This window comes from Moschus berezovskii, chromosome 4 (genome assembly GCF_049115385.1).
Source record: "Moschus berezovskii isolate FMDL1 chromosome 4, NW_MosBer_1.0, whole genome shotgun sequence".
Classification (NCBI taxonomy): Eukaryota; Metazoa; Chordata; class Mammalia; order Artiodactyla; family Moschidae; genus Moschus; species Moschus berezovskii.
Genome location: NC_142463.1, coordinates 62,322,064 through 62,350,005, shown reverse-complemented (window position 1 = coordinate 62,350,005; position 27,942 = coordinate 62,322,064). Strand labels below are relative to the sequence as shown.

General features: G+C 33.8%; 1 protein-coding gene across 2 annotated transcripts in view; it reads right to left on the bottom strand.

Annotated features, from left to right (window-relative positions):
* The window catches only part of PRKACB (protein kinase cAMP-activated catalytic subunit beta), a 155,796-nt gene that overhangs the window by 43,542 nt on the left and 84,312 nt on the right, over window positions 1-27,942 (bottom strand). For both annotated transcript variants that reach the window (XM_055401854.2, XM_055401853.2), the window contains exons 2-3: window positions 9,509-9,570; window positions 7,298-7,426 (exon numbers count right to left, since the gene is read on the bottom strand). In XM_055401854.2, the coding sequence (XP_055257829.1) occupies window positions 7,298-7,426; window positions 9,509-9,570 (191 nt within the window). The remainder of the gene's footprint in view (window positions 1-7,297; window positions 7,427-9,508; window positions 9,571-27,942) is intronic.

Sequence of the window (27,942 nt, the reverse complement as noted above, 5' to 3'; positions counted from 1 at the left end):
CACAAACAAATGGGAAGACACACTGTGCTCATGGATAGGAAGACTTAATATTGTTAAAATGGCCATACTACCCACAGTAATTTACAGATTCAATGCAATCTCTTATCAAAATACCAGTGGTGTTTTTCACAGAACTAGAATAAATAATTCTAAAATTTATTTGTAAACACAATGCTGAATAGCCAAAACAATCTTGCGAAAGAAGAACAAAGCTGCAGGTATGCTTCCTGATTTCAAAGTATACTACAAAGCTACAGTAAACAAAGCAGTATGGTACTGGTATAAAGAAAGACAAATAGATCAATGAAACAGAATAGAAAGCTCAGAAATAAACCCATACTTATATGGTCAATTAATCTACCAATGAACAAGGCAGGAATCTACAATGAGGAAAAAGAAAGTCTCTTCAATAAATACTGTTGGGAAAACTGAACATCTATTAAGCAAAAGAATCAAACTGGATTATTTTCTCACACCATATACAAAAATAAACTCAAAATAGATTAAAGACTATTTTAAGACCTGAAACTATAAAACACCTAGAAGAAAACACAGAAAGTATGCTCTTTATACTTGTCTTAGCAGTATTTTTTTGGATATGTCTCCTCAAGCAAGAGAAGCAAAACAAAAATAAACATATGGGACTACATCAAACTGAAAAACTGCTGCACAGTAAAGGAAGCTATGAACAAAACAGCCAACTAGATGAGAAAAATATCTGCAATTATCTGATAAAGGGTTAATATCTAAAATATACAAAAAACTCATACAACTGAATATCAAAAAACAACCAGATTGAAAAATGGGCAGAGGACTCAAAAAGACATTTTTCCAAAGATGACATACAGAAGGTCAACAGGCACATGAAAAAATGTTCAACGTCAGTAATTATCAGGGAAATGCAAATCACAATCACAATGAGCTAACACCATATACTTATTAGAATGGCTATTATCAAAAAGACACAAATAACAACTGTTGGCAAGGACGTGGAGAAAATGGAACCCTCCTGTACTGTTGGTGGGAAGATAAATTGGTAAAGTCACTATGGAAAACAGTAATGGGGTTCCTCAAAAAATTAGAACTATTACATGATCCAGCAATTTCACTTCAAAGTATTTTTCTACAGAACACAAAAACACTAATTCAAAAAGATATATGCACCTCTATGCTAACTGCAGTGTTATTTATAATAGCCAAAATATGGAAGTAACCTAAGTATCCATTAATAGATGGACTGTTAAAGAAGATGGAATAAAATGGGATTGACTCAGGAGAAGGAAATGGTAACCCACTCCAGTGTTCTTGCCAGGGACGGGGGAGCCTGGTGGGCTGCCATCTATGGGGTCACACAGAGTCGGACATGACTGAAGTGACTTAGCAGCAGCAGCAGCCATAAAAAAAGAAGGAAATCTTGCCATTGGTGAGAACACAGGTGGACTTTGAGAGTATGAGGGTATTACGCTAAGTAAAATAAGTCAGACAGACAAAAATACCATTATGATGTCTCTTATATGTTGAATCTAAAAAACAAATGAACAAACATAACGAAACAGAAACAGACTCATAGATACAAAGAACTCAGAGTGGAGGGGGTTTGATGGATGAGTGATACAGGTAAGGGAGATTAAGAGATACAAACTTTTAAGAGCTTACAAAAGAAAGAGTTACAAAATAAATGAATCACAGGGATAAAATGCACCATAGGGAACATGTGCTCATTGTGCTGTGCTCAGTGGGTCGATCGTGGGAGATCTTTGTGACCCCATGGACTGTAGCCCATCAGGCTCCTCTGTCCACGGGATTTTCCAGGCAATAATACTGGAGCGGGTTATCATTTCCTCCTCCAGGGGATCTTTCTGAGCCAGGGATTGAACCTGCATCTCCTGCACTGGCAGGTGGATTCTTTACCACTGAGCCACCTATAATCAATAATATTATGGCAACTCTGTGCAGTGACAGATGGTAATTAGATTTATTGTAGTGATCATTTTATAATGTATACAAATATCAAATCATGTTGTACACCTGTAACTAATATAGTATTTTAGGTCTATTATGCTTCAAACAAACAGATTTGAAACATTTTGTTGTTGTGCTAGCAATACAAGTATGCAGGTCACTTGTCCTTTCTCAGATCCAATTATCTCATCTAGATAATTAGGTTAAGAACTAGTTGAGATGGATCTCTAAGAGCTCCGTGCTCAGACTGTACAAATCAGGAGCAGAAAGTTCAAGGATGAATTGAAGCTTGGAAAAGAGTACACAGGGAAAGCATATGGAACATGAAACAGGAAGAGTGGATAGTCCAGAGATTGAGATTAGCAATCTTTACAGATAAGACAGAAGAAAAAAAATAGAGCAAAATATGAAAAAGCACATGAAAAAGAAGAGCCCAGAGAGAAAACAGTATAATCAGGAGCATGGGGTTCCAGAAGTCCAGGGACAAGACAGTTTTAAGAGAGCAGTCTGTACAGTCATAGGCTCTAAACCACTGGACTTGGTGATTAAGTCATTGGACTGGTGACCCATGGTAGTGTTATTTCAGTAAAGTAGCAAGAAGTAGGAGATAAACAAGGAGGCAGATAAATTGTTGTGGGTTAAAGATTAAAAGGAAGTGGGTTAGTTGGCAGGGAGATTATTTTTTCAAGAAGCATAGCTAGAAAAGATACGTGAAAGAGGGCAGTAGACAAAGAAGCACAAATGTGTGTATGACTGTATTTAATTTTAGAGACTAAGTCACTATTCCTTTTCATGTTAGAGGTTAGTTTCGTTTTAAAGTAGAGGTTGGACGGAAACCTCAAACCAGTCTAACGATGTGCTGTCCAACATGGTAGCCACTAGCCACATGAGGTTATTTAACACTTGAAAGGTGCCACGTTGAAGAGAAATGTACTGTTAGTGTAAAATAAACATCAGATTTTGGAACTTGATATGAAAAAAAGAATACGAAACACCTTAGTAATTTTTATGTTAATTACATATGGCAATGATAGTATTTTAGATACCTCGAGCTAAATAAAGTTCTATTAAGATTAATTTTTACTTTTTAAAAAATGGATCTACTAAAAAACTTAAAATGACATATGTGCCTCACATTGTATTTCTATTGAATACTACTAGTTTTATCCACCATCTATAACCCTGATTACTAGCTAAGTACTATTTCCTCCACATTTTCCTATCTATACTCCAATAAGCCAAAATGTCATTCTTGGGTACACAATGTCTGTAAGATAACAAATCAAGATTTGCCATTTTTCTTTTACTTTCCTTCAATCATGATTACTAGAAAAACAGAAGCTTAATATTTAAAGCAAGAATAATTCAGATACTCTGATTCATTTGTGTGTGCTCAGTCATGTCCAACTCTTTGCAATCCCATGGACTGTGGCCCACCAGCCTCTGTCCATGGAATTTTCCAGGCAGTAATACTGCAGAGGGTTGCTACTTCCTACTCCAGGGGATATTCCTGTACTAGGGATCGAACCAACATCTCCTGCATCTCAGGCAGATTCTTTGCCACTTAAGCCACCTGGGAAGCCCTCTAATTCATTAGGTAGTAGCAATATATTATATATAAATTTTATTTTTAATTAATTTTTTAGCAATAACTGATATATAACATTATTAGTTTGAGGTGTACAATATAAAGATTTGATATTTGTTACAGTATGCAGGTTTTCACATTTTTCCCTGCCTAACTTACATTGTAAATTAAACAATCATTTTAAACAACAAGGCTTCAACTGTCAATTAAAATAAGTCACAAAATAAATCACTAAATTTCTGTTACCTCAATCTAAGGATCAAGTAATTGGTCCCTGAATTTCTCCACAAGACAAAATGTAATGGAGATGCTTGTTCTTTACATACAGAATTCAGTATTTTGTTAGAAAATATATACAAGCCTATTATGTATAAATTATTATTGAAATAATAATGTATCCCCGTGGGGAAATTAACAAGATGGCACCAGTCAGGCTCTCTCACCCCATGGTCTCTAGCCCTCTTGCCCTATGATCTGTAAACAATGACTTTGCACCATTAAGTAACCGCTGAGATCACTTATAGCACTGCTCACGCATGTTATAAGATATTTGCTTGGTCACCGGCAATTTTGTGCAGTATGGCTGTATGAGCTTCACATGAAAGCCCTGGCTGATGCTGCTTTGGGGCTACACTGGGGTAGCATCATGATTATGCTATATGAGATTATGTTCTGGCTACATTATGGTTATGTTGTGGCTGCTGCTATGATTGCTGCGTCAGCCAGAGGAGAGGCTGTGTTACGGGTGCTGTGTGAGCCAGGAGAGAATAAATATGTCTGCAATTCTTACAGCTCCTCATGTCTTCTTCCAGCCTTAGTTCAAGCCTTGCCTACCCTGAGTTCAGTGAACAGTGTGAACAGGATCAGCAATACAATCCCCATACGCTAAAACTATTACCTTTGTATATCATATAGTCACAATAAATAGGAATGCAAATTAAATGTGACAATAAAAGCATCTGAAGGTGTCAGTTCAGTTCAGTCACTCAGTTGTGTCCGACTCTTTGTGACCCCGTGGAATGTAGCACGCCAGGCCTCCCTGTCCATCACCAACTCCCGGAGCTTACTCAAACTCATGTCCGTTGAGTCGGTGATTCCATCCAACCATCTCATCCTCTGTCGACCCCTTCTCCTCCTACCTTCAATCGTTCCCAGCATCAGGGTCCTTTCAAATGAGTCAGTTCTTTGCATAGGTGGCCAGAGTATCGGAGTTTCAGCTTCAGCATCAATCCTTCCAATGAATATTCAGGACTGTTTTCCTTTAGGATGGACTGGTTGGATTTCCTTGCAGTTCAAGGGACTCTCAAGAGTCTTCTCCAGCACCACAGTTCAAAAGCAACAATTCTTCGGTACTCAGCTTTCTTTTTAGTCCAACTCTCACATCCATACACGACTACTGGAAAAATCATAGCTTTGACTAGATGGACCTTTGTCGGCAAAGTAATGTCTCTGCTTTTTAATATGCTGTCTAGGTTGGCCATAACTTTTCTTCCAAGGAGCAAGTGTCTTTTAATTTCATGGCTGCAGTCACCATCTGCAGTGATTTTGGAGCCCCTCAAAATAAAGCCCGTCACTGTTTCTACTGTTTCCCCATCTATTTGCCATGAAGTGATGGGACCAGATGCCATGATCTTAGTTTTCTGGATGTTGAGTTTTAATCAACTTTTTCACTCTCCTCTTTCATCAAGAGGCTCTTTAGTTCTTCTTCACTTTATGCCATAAGGGTGGTGTCATCTGCATATCTGAGATTATTCATATTTCTCCCTGCAATAATGATTCCAGCTTGTGCTTCCTCCAGCTCAGCGTTTCTCGTGATGTACTCTGCATATAAGTTAAATAAGCAGAGTGACAATATACAGCTTTGACGTACTCCTTTCCCGATTTGGAAACAGCCTGTTGTTCCATGTCCAGTTCTAATTGTTGCTTCTTGACCTGCATACAGGTTTCTCAGGAGTCATGTAAGGTGGTCAGGTATAACCATCTCTTTAAGAATTTTCCAGTTTGTTGTGATCCACACAGTCAGAGGCTTTGGCTTTAGTCACTAAAGCAGAAGTAGATATTTTTCTGGAACTGTCTTGCTTTTTTGATGATCCAATGAATGTTGGCAATTTGATCTCTGGTTCCTCTGCCTTTTCTAAAGCCAGTTTGAATATCTGGAAGTTCATGGTTCACATACTGTTGAAGCCTGGTGTCAATGTAAGTCATTCTATTGCATATGTTTAATAATTCAGCTGATAAAATTGAAATTTACTCTTCAGGTAAATAACAATGAATACACTAATATCATTGCTTTAGATTCTATATATAAACAATATCACATAATATTTTTTTCTCAGTTTGACTTATTTCACTAGTATGATAATCTCTAGGTCCATCCTAGACTTAAATGCTGCAAATGGCATTATTTCATTACTTTTATGGCTGAGTAAATATCCCATCATGTACATATACACCACATCTTTATCTGTTCATCTGCTGATGGGCATTTAGGTTGCTTCCATTTCTTGGCTACTGTAAATAGTGCTGCAAAGAACATTGGGGTGCATCTGCCTTTTCAAATTATGGTTTCCTCGGGATATATACCCAGAAGTAGGATTGCAGGATCATATGGAATCTCCATTTTTAGTTTTTTAAGGAAACTTGAGATGTCTGGATGGCATCACCGACACGATGGACATGAGTTTGAATGAACTCCGGGAGTTGGTGATGGACAGGGAGGCCTGGGGTCGCAAAGAGTCGGACACGACTGAGAGACTGAACTGAATACTGCTCTACACATAATAGCTGCATCAACAATGTAGCAGGATTCTTTTTCTCCACATAATCTCTAGCATTTATTATTTGTAGACTTTTGATTATGGTCGTTCTGACCAGTGTGAGGTGATACCTCATTGCAGTTTTTATTTGCATTTCTCTAATATGTAATTATAAATACTGGGTATCCTTTCACATGCCTATTGGCCATCTGTATGTCTTCTTTTGAGAAATATCTATTTACATTTCCACCCATTTTTGATAGGATTTTTTTAATATATATATTGAGCTGTATAAGCTATTTGTATATTTTGGAAATTAATCTTTTGGCAGTCAAACATCATTTGCAAATATTTTCTACCACTCTGTACGTTGTCTTTTTATTTTGTTTATGGTTTCCTTTGCTGTACAAAGGCTTTAAATAAGTCCCATTTGTTTATTTTTGTCTTTATTTCCAATACTCCAACAGATGGAGCCAAAAAATATTAATGTAATTTATTTTAAAGAGTGTTCTGCCTATGTTCTGCCTAGAGGTTATTATACTAAGTGAAGTAGGCAAGATAGAGAAAGACAAATATCACATTATATCATTTACTTGTGAAATCTAAAAACATAATACAAATGAATTTATTTACAAAACAGAAATAGGCTCACAGATATAGAAACCAAAGAGAAAACAAACTTATGGTTACCAATGGGGAAAGCTGGGGGATAAACTGGGAGTTTGGGATTAAAAAATACACACTAATAAGTATAAAATAGATTACCAACAAGAACCTGTATAGTACAAGAAACTATACTCACTATCTTGTAATAACCTGTAATGGAAAAGAATCTAAAAAATAAAAAAATATATATATAACATATAAAACTGAATCACTATGTTGTATACCTGAAATTAACACAACATTGTAACAGCACTGTATTTCAATTTAAAATTAAAAAAATTTTTTTTAAATTCCAAAAGCAAACCAGACTAATGAATACACTAACCTTCTGCTTATCTAAGATCTTCATGGCATAATACTGTTCAGTGGCTTTGTGTTTCACCAACATGACTCTTCCAAATGAGCCTGTTCCAAGGGTTTTTTTCCTTTCAAAATCCTCCAGCCCAGCATTATTCTAAATATACAGGAAAAAATAAACTTTATAATTAGAAATATTCATAAGAAGAATATGACAACTATAATAGACTTAATAATGTATTATCAGAATAGATAATTTATAACAATCCATTTAAAAACAATACAAAAAGACTACAGAAATTCCAGTTTATTGATTCTGTTTTTCCCTTTGAATAAGAAAGGATCTTACATTTGAGGAGAGACTTTCATCATAAACAAAGAGTAATAATAATGTGAGGAAATAAGATCCTCAGTTGAAATATAAAAGGTCACATTCTGATATGAATTCATAGTACTGGACTTATAATAAATTAGATCCATATTTTGATAATTACAAAGTGACCAGAAGTATGCAATCATGGAAGCCACACAGGGCATTTGCAAAAACATTGCAATGAATAGATAAGCTGAGGATCAGTCATTTCACCAGTAACCTCTGAAGAAAGCACTGTCTTATTTATATAAACTAGATAGTAACAGCATGAGAGATCCAAATAACTTTTCTCTCTGATGTGATAATAACCCTGTATTGCCTTAAAAAGCAACAATAAGGTAAAAAGAATTCCTCAGTCCCACAAAGATAACCAAAAATTGGAATCCCAGAACAATAATCAGTCTCTTTTTCTCCTTGAATAGATGCTTTGTTACAAGCAAAATGTCTTTGTTTGGCTTTAACTATAGCATAGAAGCAAAAAATTGGAGGCATCAATCTACTGAATTTGTTGCTGCCACAACAGAATGAAGATTACAGGGAACAAATTATGCACTTAATAGCATCAAGTAGTACTTGCTGACTCATTTAATACGTTTTCATTATAAACATCTTTGTGAAAATCTTGGAAAAAATAATTCCAAGGACCAGTCTGTACAGCATTAAGCTTGAGAAATATATGATGCAATATGGTTCTTTTATAAGTAAGGAATTTGAATTGCTACTAGAATTCACTGTAGTTGGACTTAATCTTTTGCAAATCAAACCATGCCTTTGCTCAGAGTTTCTTAGTAAATCATTAAGGAGAAAGCAAGTGACTCTAAGTTTTTATTTACAAAACTTGTATTCATTCCTATTTCTCATAATTTTAAGTTGCCATGAGATTCTGTTATCGATACAGAAAGAAAAAGTCCTTATTATTCTGTTTGAATAATAATTGTATGGATTAATATTTAATTTTTGGTTTTATCAACAATGGATTGAAATGTTTACTAAAATTCCCAAATTAAAATGAAAATAAACATTATTAATAGACAACAGAATATATCTTTTTGCCAGTCATTGCTTTTCATACAAATATGACATCTTCCTCACCTCCCTTAATGTTTCAAATTAGACAATGTCTAACTTCTTTCAATCATCAGAGTGACTGTGTTTTAAATTATGGCTCATGCTCTACATCTTGGAAATGACAGCATCTTCTTAAAACAACATTTTATCTAGAATTAAGTACTTTTTAGTGAAAAAATATTTGAAAAGGATTTTTATGCTAGGAAAAAAGTTTTTAAAATTTAAATTGCTACTAAAGGTCATTAATTATTTATAAAAATAGATTCAAAAAAAGTTTTTGGCAAGTATATTTGGTTCTTCTTATATACAGTTTTTAGATCTTAATTAAGATCTAAAGTACTTAAATTATATTGAACTTAACCCATCAAAACATTTATGAAAGAATCTTTGTGTACTTTGTGTGGTATGTTGTCAATAGCCAAGTATTTATGATTAAGAATTTGAAACTATACAATATGATCCCTACTGTCATAATTAATAAAAATAATAAATATTCTATCAAAGACATAAATCAAAATTACTATCAGAAACTATTAACAGTTTGTAGGAACTTGGAACTAGTATCAAAATGTACCATCGGGTATTATACTGGAAATTAGTTCCTTTTCCAATTTAGGTATACATAAAATTAGTAATGAATCAAAACCTATGTTATAACAAAATTCTTATATTCAGCTTATATTTATTGATGCTACTTGGAAATTAGCAAATAACCAAAGTAGTAAGTTATTTAGGCAAGTATCATGATTTTACTTAAAGCGAGATTTTAAATCACAGAAAATTTTAAATGTTCCTTACCGGAGCAGGATTTTCCCATTTTCTTAAAAAGTCTTCTTTGGCTTTGGCTAGAAACTCTTTCACTGAAAATATATTAAAAAAATTGACTTGTAAGAATATTTGTACTACATATATAAATATATTAAACATAAGTATACTTGCTTAAAAAACACAGACTTGAGATCAACTATGGTTGTCATGAAACATATATTCACTACTATGGTATACTAGAGAGCTATTTAGTTTCTTTAAAGAAGAAGCAAACATTTTCTCAAGTTTCTAAGAATATCTAATTCTGTTCTATATGAAGGTCACTTTGATAATAATCTAATAATAAAAATATGGTTCCCGAAAACATACCTGAAAGTAATGAAAAATGTTAGAAATGAATACAGGGCAAAATACTTATTGTAAAAAAAAGCCACCAGATATTAACAGAGCCTTTAAACATAATGAGTGAAAACATATATAGAATGTGAATTTATTGATTTATGGAATTTCAAAAACAACTGACTTTGATAAAGGGCTGTTTTCAGGCATAAGGATTTACATTATTAGATTTGTATCCTCTCTACTAAAGGTAGAGAGAAAGAGGGAAAACCACAGACTAACACAAGAATAGCCACAAAGACTTAAAAATAAAACAACCAAAAAACCCAAACAGCTTAAAAATCTCATTCTAAATTGGGAGCAAAACTAAATGCCTGAATGCTTATTTCATACTGTAAACTAAAGTAAAGTAATTCAAAATCAGATGGTTATATAGTGATCGATAATAGTCACATTATTTTATTGAGCTGTGGTTTGAAGTTTTAGATTGCTAAATGATGAAACACTTAAAAGAATTCTTTTTCATAGTCTTCCCACAAAACAGTGACTTCTGTTTACAAAAGAACTTCAGGGTTTTAGAAACAAATAGGAAAAAAATTCCAGAGATATAAAATGGCATTAACAAAATTTATTATTGTTCCCATAGTTAAGTTTGAGATAAAAACATAACTACAAAAGAAGTAAATCTTTTAGTCTTTCTTTTTTTGGGAAGGGAGAGTTTCCAATATTCCTCTGATATCTGAATCTATAAAGAAACAAGAAAATAGGATTTAAAGAGTGTTTAAACAGTAAAAGGTAAAAACTGGCAAATCGGCATTTATTTCAGAAGTTATAAGAATGATGAGAAAGATGATAAAAAGACAAAATTAAAAGTTCAAGTGAGGGGTTCACAAATAATTTAATAAGATCATCTACTGATATAGTAGTATTAAACTACTATTTAAGTAAGATATTTAAGATATACATTCCCCTGATGAAGTACCTTGGCAAAACACTGTTAATCAAGAGGCCTGCTGACATTTGCTTTGAGATTTCAAAATGGTGTTAAGAGGCACGAAAAGCAGACATTAGTTTTTATGTAATACTAGTGTGCGTTTCTGAAGATAGTATTTTACTACTTTATGTAAACTGTCACTTGTATTTTGCTGTAAAATTCTCTCAAAATGCCTATTTTAGGAAATGAGAAAAAACAATTTTTAAAATTAGAATCTTTCCATTGTATAAAAAATCTCATTCACCAAAACAATGAATCAAATAATTGCACCTAATTATGCAAATATGATCTAATTTCTCCCAGGGGTGGATTTGGGGCGTGGAAAATTATTACATTTTCATTGAGTTTAGGAAGGTTCAAGTCATCCTACTTCTAAAACCTAACGTACTAGCTACAATGGAAGAAGAGTGGTTTTAAAAAATTTTTCTTTTTTTTCTTTTTTGCATAAAACAGATATATCTGCACATGGCACTGACTTGGAAATGACAGCTACAAAATAAGTTAAAAACATAATTTATTGCTAAATGTAACTGTGGCTTTTAAGAAACAACTTGTGATTCCCAAAATATACCCCTGATTTCTTTTGAAAAATATTTTTAGTTATCTTCTATCTATAGAACTTTTTGCATATCAAATTGCAGTATAAACTCTCCAGATGCCTGCATGAGTATAGATAATTTGGATCATGGAAGAAAATCAGGAAAAGAAAAAAGAATCCCTAACATCCTGTTTCAGCTTCTCCTGTCACTTTTTGCTAATTGGGTCTTGAGTTAAAAAAAGTAACTGGTCAAAGGAAGGACTGGCAGTATTTGCCAAAGATGGTGAGTTGAAGGAAAATTTCCTTTTTCCTGCTTGGTGAATAAACTAAGGGAGAAATTTTAAGTACTGCTTAATTTCATGCACTAATAGGATATTCAGGAAAATCTTTGAAATACTCTGTACTCATCAGTGTTCTGAGTTTACTGTCAAGTAATACTGTAGAAAGTAAATGACTATTATCATAAAGGCCTTATCTGAAAATTATCAGAAACTATGTGAATTAAAGACGTTGAATTTTACAAATTATTTCAACATATAAAGAAATTCCCTTTTATAGTAACGATAGCCTTAATTACAATATCATTAGATAGTTCCACAAAGAAAATTTTGTTCCTGAAACACTTTTGTCACATAAGTATATATATACACATACACAAATCTCTAGTTTATATGTGCACTATTTAGATGCAAAGATGGCATAGTTAACTCTTAGAAAAGTATTAGTTAACCAAAATATACAATTTATAAATATAAACCAAAAATATTTCACAACATATGCTAGATTAGGAATAATTCTAAAACAGTAGGTAATCTAGAGCCAAATGTATTTGCTTTGCATTTTATTATTTTTACACAGTGGTAAACTTAACTTTCTAAATGTTTTTCTCCAGTTATTTTTAAAGCTTATATCCACTGATGGTGTGTGTGTGCTAAGTCACTTCAGTCGTTCGGACTGTTTGCAACCCTATGGACTGCAGCCTGCCAGGTTCCTCTGTCCATGACACTTTAAAGGCAAGAATACTGGAAAGTGAAAGTCAGTCATGTCTGACTCTGCAACCCCATGGACTGTACAGTCCATGGATTCTCCAGGCCAGAATACTGGAGTGGGTAGCCTTTCCCTTCTCCAGGGGAACTTCCCAACCCAGGGATTGAACCCTGGACTCCTGCATTGCAGGCAGATTCTTTACCAGCTGAGCCACAAGGGAAGCCCAAGAATACTGGAGTGGGTAGCCTATCCCTTCTCCAGGGGATACTGGAGTGGGTTGCCATTTCCTACCCCAAAGGATTTTCTTAACCCCGAGGATCAAACCCACATCTCTTGTCTATCCTGGTATTGGTAGGCGGATTCTTAACCATTAGCTCCACCTGAGAAGCTCTCACATGTGTTGAGCTCCAAAGTCTGTGGCTGTAGCAGGATATCACAATGATTTAATTAAGTTTAAATGTAGATATGGCTTATGGGCTTCCCAGGTGGCACAGCAGTAAAGAATCTGCCTGCCAATACAGGAGACACAAGAGAAGTGGGTTCAATCCCTGGGCTGGAAAGATCCCTTGGAGGTGGGCATGGCAACCCACTCTAGTATTCTTACCTGGAGAATGCCATGGACAAAGACTGGAGGGCTAAGGTCCATAGGGTCACAGAGTCAGACACAGCTGAAGTGACATAACATGACACACATATGCGCTGTAAAATTGGTTCCAATACTTCTTAGTAATCATAAGTACCTATTTAAAAACACAGTGATTCCTAACTCTCCTTAGGAAAAATCACCTCAAAGAAGGATTTTTCTGCAAATATATTTTGTTCTGTGTGCTGTGCTTAGTCGTGTTCAACTCTTTGCGACCCCATGGACAGTAGCCAGCCAGGCTCCTCTGTTCATGGGGATTCTCTAGGCAAGTATACTGGAGTGGGTTGCCAGGCCCTCCTCCAGGGGATCTTCCCAACCCAGAGATTGAATCCAATCCTCTCGCATTGCAGGCGGACTCTTTATGGTCTGAGCGACCAGAAAAGCCCAAGAATACTGAAGTAGGTAGCCTATCCCTTCTCCAGGGGAACTTCCAGACCCAGGAATCCAACTGGGGCCTCCTGCATTGCAGGTGGATTTTTTACCACCTGACCTACCTGGGAATGGTCGATAATGGAGCAAGCTAGGTGCTAAAAAAATGGAGACACCAAAAATTAACTCAATTTCTTCCCAGAAGTATATACTTCGATTATATTTATTTTCCAAATAAAGTTTTTCTCTTCAGTTTAAGAAGTGAGCATACCAAATGAATATATATGTTCACCTAGGGTTGATTTATAGAAATATTTACCTCTATTCATGAGATGAAGAAAGCGATCATTTTTATGACCATCCACAAGTACATTAAAAAAACTTAATTCTTACCACCCTCAAAGTATTTTTGAATATATTTACACATAGGATATTGTTAAAAATTTTAAACATAGGAAAATTTATTAAAAATTTAAGTATGGCATATTCCATGTTATTAAAATCAAGTATGAAATATTTTATGTTATTCAGATAATTCTGCAATGTTTCACTAACTATAGGCAGTTTTTGGTTCTGTGTTGCTGCTAGATTTTAGATTGCTACCTATTATAAAAAGAGCATGTTGTTAGTTACAGTATGCCGTTATGCAACATTTAAAGGAGGTTATCATTCATGTTTTATAAGAAAGGTTTGGAAATCTATTATGGTACAAATTACAACTACTCCAGATATTGAATTCTCCAGTTTTCTTTGTAATGAGATAAATGTCACCTCCCTCTTTTACAGTAAAAAGACAGTTTTATTTAACTTCTTTTAATGGATGTCAGAAAATAGAAGAGAAACAGAAAATAGGACAAAATAGAATATAAACTTCCTAGGGTAAATACCCAATTAAAATATTTGCTGGTATTTTTTCAAAATTTATAATAGCATAATTTTCTTCCAAAAACCTTTCATTAACCTGGGTTATTTAAGTCATGTGTGCTTATCAGTTTTGTGCTACCCTCTATATAAAGTTTGTACCATGTACACTATTTCACAGTACTATGTGTTGTATCTAAAATATCATATAAGAAACTATAATATAAATCATTTCTGTAGATAAAACAACACAAAACTAAATAAGCCATTTCTTTCATCAACTAAAATATTTTATTAACTCAGAATATTTTATAAAAATATAACTTTATGAGGAGCAAAACAACTTGCAAACAACCAAATAAAAAGTCTTGAAAGATAACATTTGTTTTATTAAAAGTAGTTGCCTACCAGATACTTCTGAAGACGAGCAAGCTTGTATCCGAAAAATAAACAATGATTAAATGACACTTACAGGACAGCATATTAGCATGAAATCACCTATACACATTTTCACAGAATATTTTGTACAGAATAAAGCATTAATGTAGAAACAATTATTTGACTGAATATATTCAAATAGAATATTTTAGGATTAAATGGTAAGGAAATAAAATCAATAATTACTGTTTAGTGCCAACATCGTACTAATTTTCCTTAAGATCACAACTAAAAGTTTAACTCCTCATATAGCAATAGCACCAATAATACTAAACTTAAATATACATCCTACAACTACTGCAGTGCTATCTCTGGACTTTTGTTCTTTATTCAAAACTTTACTGGAGGAAAAGACACTCTGAATTGTAATACTTCGTTAAGTCCCTTCTGAGAGACAAATAATGTCTTCCAGACAACCAGTGTCTTCACTGGTGCTGTTTTAACCATCTTCTTAACATTTGTAGAGCACTGTTCAATGGGACTAGAAACTGAATTACAATTGGGCAACACAATAAAGCATAAATATATCGCTACTATTAAGGAGACAAGTAGCTAAAGGGGAGATAGATGAACCAGTGTCATGGAATGTGACAAGGATTACAACTTAGAAATCTATAGGTGCCAGTCTAGTGCAAAAGAGGAAATTCTTGGGTAGTAAGTTGAGTCATAAAAGATGATGTGGCATTTGTGCTGAATCTTGAAGGATAAACAGTTCTTCTGGCAGATAAAGTCAAGAAGAAGGATAGGCTGGGATAATCTTGAATAAAAGGCATGGAGGAAAGAGCATGGTTTACTCAGGAAATGGCAACAGACTTGAGGCCAGGGTAAAGGTGTACAGCAGGAGTGGGAGGTGAATGCATAGCAACAAAGTGCCCCATCAGGCAGGTAGCTGTTCACCACAGCAACACTTTACAATGTGTGGGAAGGAACAGGAATAAACAGTTATTCACAATTGCTATACTCTGCTTCTGGCAAACAGAAGGCAACATAACTTGCTAAAGAATGAGTGGAACCAGATAGAGTAAGGAGGAATACCAGTGGAGATTGCAAGTCTGAATATTTTAAATCTTGACGGCATACATTTAGGGAATAAGAGAAGGAGCTGTCCCTCTAAAATTTTCTATTAGGGAAAGACTAAGTATTTGGTACTATAAGCAATTGTTTCTTACCTAGTATCTTTTCTTGTAATAAGTTAAAAATATTTTTACTGAACAAATTATAATTCATGGACCTCCCTCCCTAATCTCTTTGTAATTATATTATTTTCATTTTCATTCTTTACCTAAATAAAAGCATTATTCTATTTGAGTTATTCAGTGTATGTCAGAAAGTACAAAACAGGATGGGAATGAAGGTAAATTACCTATGAAAATACCAAGTTCTACCAACAAATAACAGTACAATCCCTTTCAAAACCTGGAGGAAGTATAAATCAAGTAAACTGTAATAGTTTGTCTTTTGCCATCACTACTTCAAACACCCACCTCTTTAGAGCTCTGTATCTGTTATTTTTAAGTATATCCCCCACACACATACATGCTGTACAAAAATTTTCAGTAAGGTAATATATAAAATATTCTAGTCATAAAATACCTCATAAAAATATAACTTAGAGCAATAAACCAACAGAATTTTTCTGTAAAAATTGGATTCCTACCAGATGCTTCTGATGATTTGCGTGCTTGATCAAAAAGAATAAATTGAACAGATTAAATAACACATAAAATAACATATACACAAGAAGTTATCAATCCATGTATGTTCATTAGATATTCACAAATAGGAACAGAATGAAAAACACATATTCAAAAATGTTTTATACAATGATTACAATTAGTTCTTTGGATACATATTTTTCAAAACCAGTTAAAACCCTACTCTGGAAATGTATTAATGAAATATCATATTTCTATCCTTTTAATCTGAAAAGCAACTGTGCCCCCTTTGCTGAAGAGACACTTTGCTTCACTATATTCAAACATGTTTATTCAGAGCAAATTCACTGTAACCTTAAAATGAGTGGATATAAAAAACAACTCTAACTACTACAGCTATATTTGTACAGTTCAGTGGATGAGACCATGCCTACTTTTGTTTTCTAAGATATTAATTAGTCTTGCACAAAGTCACACATGGATGAGTGGTTGGAAATTTAATAGGCAATAAAGGCTATACTTTGTGTTGCAATACTTTTACTGGTCTGTCCTCTCCTTGTGATTTTTATTAGTTAATTCTTTATCAAGTCTTGGTTACAAGTGAACATTATAATTGACTCACTCTTTCACTACACGGATAAAAAAATTTAAAACTTTCGGTGAGATATATATAAATGATCAAACTATAGAAACACACACTAACTTACTTGACTAGTATCTATTTATCAATCATGGACAGATGGATACATTAGGAATCTACACAGTGTACTAATTCACTACTAATCACACACATATGCCTTCTCTCCCAACCTTCTATCCAGGAACGCTGTGGATTTTCTAACCATCCAAACCATGTTTGACTGAAGATGTTTCTGATAGGATTTTGTAATAATAAATATGACCAAATTTATAGCCATAAAACACATGACCCAGAAAATTTTTGAAATGCACTTTACTTGCTTAACTGTTCACTGCAGCTTTTTCTCAGAGGATATTATACCTACCACAATCATATGCTTAAGATTTTACATTTGGTTCTGAATTCAAATATTTTGTCTTGTTGCTGGATAATACAGAGCTCGGAGTGGATCCCTAGATGATATGGTATGCACATTTTCAACTAAACTAGATAATAATAAATGGCTCAATAAACGGTTGTGCTAGTTTATATTACCACCATATTCTTGATGATCCATACCTCAACAAAATGTGTTAGTTTTTTCAAATTTTTGAAAATCTATTAATATGAAATTATAACTGCTTGTTAAAGGTTATAGATAAATATAGATAAATATCTCTCAGTAGAATTTTATAATTTTTCTCTTAAAGGTCTTATTATTCTTTTAGTAGACTTATTCCTAGGGTCTTTAGAGCTCTGGTTGCTATTGTAAAAAGGAGATTTTTTAAAATTACCATTTGTTTGTTGCTGATGTATAACACACAATTGATGTTTATTTACTGGTCTTATTACATGGCAGACTCTCTTATCAATTCTAAAATAACATTGGTAGAGTTTCTTGAATTTTCTATGTAGATAATCACATATCTATGAATAATGATACTTTGGTTTCCTCCAACATTTTCTTGTCTTACTGTGCAGGTTGAGTAAGTGTAATACTGTACAGACAATGAGCATCCTATTCCTGTTACTAACTTCAGAGAACATGTTTCTGATTGATTTCTTTCCCATACTTGTAAAGTTATACTAGAATACACAGATTTAAGAAATTAAGAATATATCCTCTTTAATTCTTTGAAAAGTTTTGTACAAGATCAAAATTTTTATTCTTTTTGAACTTGACTATAAAACTGTCCAGTCCTAATTTTGTTAAGTTTTTATTTTAACTATGATTGAATTTTAAATAGGTATGCAGCTGTTGTAATCAATTTTTAAAAAAGTCTTCTCCATGAACTAATCTTCGGCTCTGATGAATCTTTATTTTCTATTCCACTGATTTTTGCTCATGTCCCTATTAGTTTTCTTATTTTGATTAACCATGCTGTGTTTTCCCTAACTTGTTTATTTGCACACTTATATCATAAATATCTTTCCCTTTTCCTAATATACACATTAAAAAATTTGTCTCTAAATCCACTTTAGCTGCACTCTACAAGTTCTGATACATAACTGAATTTTAAGTTTACTAGTTATTTCTTGACCTGTGTGTTAGTTTGATTTTTTAAATCCCCAAATACAATATTTGTGTTTACTTATTTAATTAGTCTTTTATTATTGATTAAACTGAACTGTTTGCAGTCAGAGACCACAGTGAAAGAAAAAGTGAAAGTGTTAGTCACTTAGAATTGTCCAACCCACTGAGACCCTATGAACTGTAGTCCTCCAGGCTCCTCTGCCTATGGAATTCTCCAGGCAAGAATACTGCTGCTGCTGCTGCTAAGTCGCTTCAGTCGTGTCCGACTCTGTGCGACCCCATAGATGGCAGCCGACCAGGCTCCGCCGTCCCTGGGATTCTCCAGGCAAGAACACTGGAGTGGGTTGCCATTCCTTCTCCAGTGTGTGAAAGTGAAGTCGCTCAGTCATGTCCAACTAGTAGCGACCCCATGGACTGCAGCCTACCAGGCTCCTCTGTCCATGCGATTTTCTAGGCAAGAGTACTGGAGTGGCTTGCCATTGCCTTCTCCGCAAGAATACTGCAGTGGGTTGCTATTCCCTTCTCCAGGGGATCTTCCTGACCCAGGGATTGCACCCAGGTCTCCTGCATTGCAGGCATATTCTTTACCATCTGAACCAACAGGGAAGCCCGGAGACCAAAGCCTATATCTCAACTCTTCAAAGTATTTCAAATATATGTAGTCAACTTTTGTAAGTGTTCCAAATATTTCTGAGTACTCTCCAATTACTGGGTGACAATTCTTTATATATATCTATAAATATTACACGGTTATAATTTTTCCTTCTAAATGGGTCACTTTTATGTATTTTGAAGCTCTGTGGGAGGCATATATAATTTTTTCCTCATATTTCTTTTTTATGTGATTATTAACTTTGAAAAGTAGTCTGAACGTGAAAATTCTATTCTCTGACATTCTTGGTAGGATCTGATGCTGTAGGACCTGCTGACTATTTTTTGCTGTAGATTATGTGTGTGTGTGTGTTCTGTATCTACTTTGATTTTGGATTGTGAGTTCAAAGTTTAGTTGGCCTCTATATGTGAGAAAATCACAAGGTTAGATTTGAGGATATATTTTGTATTAGCTTCTGCCTGGCATCTGATAGATATTACCAGCCTGACACTGTTACTATAAGGTATTTTATTTAAAATTATTAAACCACAGAATTAATACAGATTAAAACATGAAATCTACTGGAGGAGAAGCAGTTGATTACAAACTCTGAGGAGAAGAATCCCATACACATGCACACACGGCCCTCCCCGTTCCCAAGGAACCCAAGCCAGGAAATGCAAGCTTCCGTATTTTCACCCTGTGTCAGATGAAACATTTTATTTTTTAGTCTACGCTTTCACTGAGGTTACGATTCTTTGCGGATCCTGGCTTTATATAGGAATGTAAGATATCACAAGTTGAATGGATCAAAGAACTCATCTTCTGTCTCTGTGAGGCTATTTAAAACAAAAGCCCTTTGGTCACCAAGGTATAAAAATTTCTTCAGGGTAGTCAAAGTATTCTCTCCATGACAGCTCTGATTTTTCACTCACCATTTGACTTTTTGCACACTGGGGATTTCTGTTATATTCTTGTTAAGTTCAGGTATTCATTGAAAGGGATGCTTGTTACATTTTATTTAGTACTTGCTTCTATGTGCTCTTGTATCTTTGTCAATTTTTGGTCTAGAAGAATTTTCAAATTATCCAGTCTCCAATCTATGAATTTTTTTCTTTATAAGACAAACTATGTGTTACATTGTAAGACGCAAAGAGACCTGGATATTTGTGGAATTCATTATTTTTATCCATGTAATTCAAAACTTCCATCAGGATATATTTAGGTGCTGGTGTTTTTGTTAAACTTTGTCAACAATGAGCTCCAAGTTATACATTTAGGTTTTTCTTCAACTAAGTTTTCCTAAATCCTAATTTTTATTATTGTTTCTGTTCTATTCATCATTATCTGTTCTGAGGGAACATGATCCATCCAACATGTACAGTTTCCTACTTTATCTAACATACTTTTCACCTCGAAATTTTTATCCTATCCATCTTCCCTACATTGTGGTAAGTTTCATCAAGTTAGTTCTTTACGTCATTAATTCACCTTTGAGCAGTGATTATTTTACTCTTTATTGCTTCTAATGCAGTTTTATATTCTACAAATGCCAGGTTCATTTTCTTATAATCTTCTCTTACCATATCATTATTGTTCCTTTTCTATTTCTGCCTCTCACCCAGCTCTCCTCTCATCCTAGTCTCTTGTTTCATCTTTTTATCTTTCACATTTTATACAGTCCATGTTCACTTGAAATTTTTAAGAACTCCACATAGATGCTATTGTAAGTTCTTATTTTAAACCCTTCCCACAAACATTTTCTAAACATAAGGTCATTCTCTTCCTCTGGAAGGCTATGAACTTATCCTTGAGCATTATCTCTTTTATAGGCTGCACACTGTTGCATTTCTTGTTTATTCATTCATGAACAATGAGAAGCCTTTCAAAACATTACAAATGCTCCCCCCCAAAAAGTTGGATCCTCCCGTCTCCTATTTGGATATGTTAAAAATCAACTTTTCAGATCTTTTAGTTGACACATATACGTATTTATATTATCATTTAAATACACCAGTAACTTTCAAAAATAGGAATGGAGCCAGGACTATATGGTTCTTTACTGGTAGTGATGTCCACTGCATCAGGTAAGAGCCCTGCTACACCTGGAAGAAGAAAAGTACTTTTCTCAACTTGAGTAGACTAACAAATTTCTAGTTGTCCCACTATTAACTGTTTTAGAATAAAAGAAATCAGTAGTGTTGGATCTTTCACTCCTCTCTCCCACAGTCTTTCTTTTTAAAAGCCTTATCCATCCAAGTTAATAAGGGTGAAACTATTTTTATTTCTTTTCCATGAAGGCAAGCCACTCAAAATAAAAATTTTACACTTTGGTGTCTGATCTTCAATCTAATACTGTATATTTCCAGGCAAGTACCCTTCTTTAACTCCACTGATATACTGTTTCCCTAGTACTGTGTTCTTAAAGTTTCAATCTAGAAAGTATAAATCTAAAAAGGGGAATTAATCAAATGCTTTTGCTCAAATCTGTAACATTCCTGTAATTCAAAGCATAGCAAAAAAATTTTTTTCAGAGGTTTGCCCTCAACTACAGCAGGGCAAACAGTTTTGAGATATTGGTATCATGATGCTAGTTATGTTCCAATAAGCACATAAAAATCAAAACATGTGACTGATATTCTTCACTGATAATGTAATAAAAGTGTTTGAATATGTAAAAAAATGGGTAAGTTTTAATCCTTCATTTATTGCACATGAATTTAAAAATTCATTGCTATGTTTGGGATACCAAGGTGACAGCTGGAAACACATGGATGAACACTGAACTGTCCCTGACTTAAGAAGTTCAAAGGATAGATATTGGAAATTGATATGCAAGTACATAAATTCAGTATAATACAAGTAATTGTTATAGTTTATAAGTTTGCTTTGAGAGTACAGAGGAATCTTCTAATTCTAGAGAATCAATAATTGAGGCACTGAAAAGCATAGCTGGTTTTCAGAATTTTTATGATAATAGATATAAATATGGAAAGGTAGCAAGGAATAATACATAGTATAATATAACTAGATCCGAATTTTATGAGAATGATGCAGATAAAGTTAGAAAGGCAGGCCACTGATCTTGTATGCCCCACTAAGGAGTTTAGCCTTTATCTGAGAGACAATAAGGAGTAACTGAAAATGTTGGATTAAGAAATACGCATATCTGCAATTTTAAAATGGCCGCATGGAAAATGGTCTGGAGAGATACAAAATTGGAAGTTGAGACAACTGAAGTTGTTACTGCAGTAAGATTGAAAATATATAGAGTTCCTGATCTAAAGGCATTCTCAGTGTCAGTGATAATACAGAAAATTCAGTGATTTTTGAGACATTTCTAATGTAAAACCAATAGAAATTAACAGCTGAGTGCAGGTCTGGGGAGTAAGAAACATGTTCAGAGTTACTACAAGGTTTCTGTTTAAGTCCCTACATGGGGAGTGGGATCATTAACAAAAATTAGAATGAATGAAAAAGGAGCAGATCCGTGGGATGGAAAGAGAAAATGCATTTTTGCACTGAACATTCAGGTAACTACTGAAGATGCTGGCATGGATGAAAGCTTTCAGAGAGAACGCAGCATTAAAAGAGAGCCAAAGATAGATTCCCAGAGAAAACTATTCCTCCCCCTAAAGCTGATATTTAATAGGCAAGGAAGGAGAAAAGAAATTGCTTTTTAACTAGAAAAGTACCACATACACATAAATATCACATATATATATATATATATATATATATAGCTAAAGATTGAGGTAATAGGGTCTGGCACTTGCTTATTTTTACAAATAAAACCACGCTTCACTTGAAATTTTCCATATTTTGAAATGGCTAAGTCATTTAACCACTTATGAACAAAATTAATTAAAATTGGACAATTCTGATAAAGTCAGAATATTTAGCTGTCACTACTATAATTCCTGAGATAGAAAAGGCTATAAAGGCAGACCAATATGATCAAGTATATCAAGCTATCTGAAAAATCCACAGCTTTCTTGAAAGAAAAGTCAAGCAATAGAGAAGCAGTAACAATTTTCTTCAGCTAAAACCAACACATCCAATTATAAAACTTCTAGAACACTGTCAAAGAGAAAAACACGCTGCCTGGATTCAAAGAAATACACTATTTTAAGTATGATAACCAGGTATATTCAATTTTGATTGATATCTAAGAAGTCCTAAGAAATGTTAACATGTTGCTTTTGTACTATTAGCCCAAATTTAACACACTGGAACAGAAACATCTACATCTGACAGAAAAATAACAGGATAATAATAACAATTAATTCTTAATATGCTGCATGTAAAAATGTTCTTTTAATGTCTAATATCACTTTATAAATAAATACCTAATAGCACTGAAGAGGTGTATATTATACAGCAGCAAGATAAAAAAATGTTTATTTGCAACAATAAGGTGGTTTCCAATTATGGAAGAAAAGGTTCACTTATTTTGAATTCTACTGCTATACAGCAAAAATCCATCTCTCTCAGGTTCTGAATTCCAGTCCAAATCTTTTAAGTATAAATTATAGATGGTTATGAATAACCATATAATACCTTTCCTAAACATGCATCTGATTCAAAGGTTAACTTAATAAACATCCTCTTTTTTAGCTAAGCAAAAAGATGCTAATGAATTATGCTCTAAGCAAATATTACTCACTCTAACAGGGTATCTATTTTTAGCTGCAGGTTTGGCTTAAAGTGAACAGCTTTTACCCTGTGATAAACTGCAGTATATACTGTAGTATATTTTCCCAAAAAACATTTTTTAGAAATGTTTAGAAAAAAATAAATTATGCTACAAAACAAAAAAGAAATTACCCCAAAAGTATTTATTCTAACAAATTATTTCCCCAAAATTTATCCTAAAAATTTTAACCAAGTCTCCAAAACCAAAAGGCATATATTTATTTCATCATTAAATCCCTATTTCTCAATGAATTACAGTTAAAAGCAACCAATAAATCAATAAAATTTTGGCAACATCTTAATCGAGTATTTTTTATATAACCAAAAAGAAATTGATAAAAATTAATATTAGAATGACAAAGCTAATAAATGGGAAGTTTAATTATTTTCAGGATTATATACTAAAAAAAAATTCCTTTTACCATAGTGGATCTTTTACTCACTAATTTATAACACAGTTAATAACAACATATTAGTGAATATAATAAATCAAACCATAAGATAGACTAGAAACGGATTCCTGGTATTGACTATTAATAGTGGTATTAATTGTTCACAGTTCTTAATGGATTTAAAAGGCAAATTACTATAAGCCCTAAATGCAAAAGCATCAAGAGAAAATGTAACTCATTGTAGCTCTGGCTTTACAATTACCCCTCTAAAAAACATTTTTTCCCCTCTTACAGTTAAATATTTTTTAAAAATACAAAGTTACAGAGTCTCAGAGAGCACACTTACCACTCATGATGAAAATCAACCTTTCCAAAACATATTGCTCAAAACAACAATCCAACAGCAAAGGGAGTTATGCTAATCTCTAGAGGTAGAAGAACCGATGGTGTAAACACATACACTAGAGCATGCAGCACAGAGAAAATGAAAAGAGCTTTCTTTTGTTTTAAAAAGAAAAGCCTCTAGAAGCAAAGCTTCAGTGGGAGATATCACTAGTAAACATCAGATTAATGCCAAAGATGCGTATAACTAGATTTGATTTCTTTCAAGCTATTCTAGCCTCCTTCATATACCACTAGAACAACTCAAAATGGCAGGGAGAAAATGTTCGAACCAGGATGTATAAGATGTTCTCAATTATATCAGCATGAGTTGTTACCACGGCAACATTAGACCAGAATTATCGGTTCACTTGTAACCAAGGAATAGCTTTTCTAAAGCTTTAATCAACCAAGACAAATAAAATCCCTTTTATTTTAGAGCCACATGATTTAAAAATTACGTTTCTTAAATTTAAGCACTCATCCACCCTTTTTACATTTCAAAGATTTTTTTAAATTGCTGTTTTCTTCAAATACTCACACAATCCCATGTTGAACCTGGCAAGGAACAAACAGCAGAATGATTGCACCTAAACGTCTTTCAATTACACCAGCTCTTACTGCTAGCTGTGGACCTCACTGATATTAAAATGCTGTGTGCTGTTGCTAGTGACTATTGGCGATGAATCTTATTGCCCAGATCGCTGATAGCTTTCATTTTTCATGAGCCAGAAAGCTATACTGCAGCACAAATGTTAACCATTTAAACATTCTGTATTATGGAAAAGACAAAATATAATATATATAATATCTTCACTATTAAAGGAAAATTGTAAAGCAACTTATTTATAAACTTCCATTAAATTCAGCATCAGAGTCAGATGCTGCTTATGGGGTTTTCAAAAGAGGGGAGTACACAAAAAAGTTACTGAAAATTACTGTTGAAGTATAAAATCTCTTAAACAGGATTAAGATAACAGATTGTACAGCAAGGTAGATGGTATGGTTAACAACTGTCCTGATTTCCAGAGACTGAAAATTTGTACCAAAATGGTACAAAGGATCTATAGAATGGTTTCTTTTTAAGTGAACATGCCATTTTAAAAGTTGCCAGGGAGACAGGACTTCCAATGATGACAGAATAGGTAAGTCAGCAAATCTTCTAAGAAATAATTATGAAGTTGGACAAAATTATCAAAAGCAGTAACTTCATGGTCCTGGACATCTAATAATCACAAACAACAATCTGAGAAGCATTTCTTCACGAAAAGCTGTTAAATTCTGCATGACGACAGTGGGAGTCTGTGGTGTTCTTGCTTAGTGATGCTCCTGTTCCCCCACAGCTCAGTCAGTGCAGGGTGTGGCTCCATGACAAGCAGGAGCTTTATTGCCAGAGAGGGTTGACATGATTTGGAGAAGCAGCCAAAAAAACTCATATAAGTGATACTGTCTATTGAAAAAAAAAAAGCGAATTGTAGGGAATGAACAGGGAAAGTATCCAGCTTTGCTAGTCTGAAATTGTGGACTTTGTAGGGGTGACGAGTAGACAGATGGTCTAGCAAAAAAAGTGAATATAAAAACGTAAACCAGAGAGGCAAAGAAGGCCCAGACAAGCTCTTCGTATATCCCAGGTTGGCAAGGAAACTATTCCATAGAAGAGATCCAAGAGGGCCCAAAGGGAAGTTTAAGCTGATACAGACTTGCAAGTACAATAACCCAAGCTTTAAAACTCACTGCATAAGACTTGAAAACTGCCTGAACATTGAATATGCTCTTCAACACACAAACAGCCCCAACAGCATAGACTGGATCACGGTGTTTGTGCACAACCTCTGATTAATCACTGAATAATAACTAAACTATGCAGACACAGTGTAATCCCTAGTACAGAAATCAACAGCCAGACAATATGGCAGAAATAGTTGATAGATTAAAACCAAGAAAGATATTAAAACAAAACAATATAAATAAAAACAATCCTCAAGTAAGAAAAAATAATCAGAGTGCAGAGTTGCTATGAAATATTATTTTAAAAAGTCAAAATTTTGACAAAAACATTATGTAATCCATAATGAAGGAAAAAGACAGACAATGTCTCTGAATGGGCCCAGATACAGGATTTAGCAGACAAGACTTCAAAACAGCTATTATAAATATGTCAAAAGAATAAAAGATTATATTTAAAGAATTAAAGAAAAATATGATGGCAATGACACGACAAAGAGAATTTCAATATAGAAAGAGAAACTATTTAAAACATAAAAATTATAGACTTGGAAAGTACAATAACCCAAACTTTAAAACTCACTCCTTAAACCCAAGAGCAGATTGAGGTCAAAAGATTCAGACTCAGTCAGAACTTGAAGATAAATCAATAGAAATCATCCAGTCTGAAGAATACAGAGAACAAAAAGTACAAAAAAAAAAAAAAAAAGGACAGAGCCTCAGAATCCTGTAGGATATAAAGTATTAGCATACATGTAATAAGAAGCTTAGAAGTGGAGAGACAAAGGGCAAAGAAAAAATATTTGCAGAAATAATGGTTGACAATGTCCCAATCTGATGAAAAACAACCTTTAATTCAAGAAGTTCAAACAATGCCAAGTATGGTAAGCACAAAGAAATTCATACAGAGACACCTCATATTCAAGTTGTTAAAAGACAAACACAAAGAAAACATCTTGAAAGCAGCAAGATAAAATGATTAATCATATACAAGGGAAAGCAATATGATTAATGCTGACTTCTTCACAAAAATGAGAGAGGCCGGAAGGCAGTGGAATAACATATTCAAGCTGCTAAAAGAAAAAACCTTTTTACAATTCTTTATTCAGTAACACTATATTACAAAAACAAAGGTGAAACAAAGATATTTCCAGATAAACAACAATTGAGAATATGTGTTATTAGCAGAAATACTTACGGAAGTTGTCCCAGATGAAAGGAGAAGACACTGGACAATACTCAAATTGACAGGAAAAAATAAAGAGTACTAGAAATGGTAAATATATAAGTAAAAAACTATATAAACACATTTATCTTTCTTGTCTTAATTTCTCTAAAGATCTTACAATTGTATGAAGCAATCATTGTAACACTGCATTTCTAAGTTCATAAAAATATAAATGCAACATGTGAAAATAATAACACAAAGTTGGAGAAGAAATGGAGCTATACTGGATCAAAGTAACTATATTTTACTAGAATAAGTCAATACTGTGGTTGGTGGTTTAGTTGCTAAGTCGTGTCCGACTCTTGCGATCCCATGGACTGTAGCCTGTCAGGCTCCTCTGTCCATGGGATTCTCCAGGCAAGAATACTGGAGTGGGTTGCCATTTCCTTCTCCAGGGGATCTTCCTGACCCAGGAGTCAAATGCAGGTCTCCTACATTGCAGGCAGATGATTTACCAACTGAGCTATGAGAAGT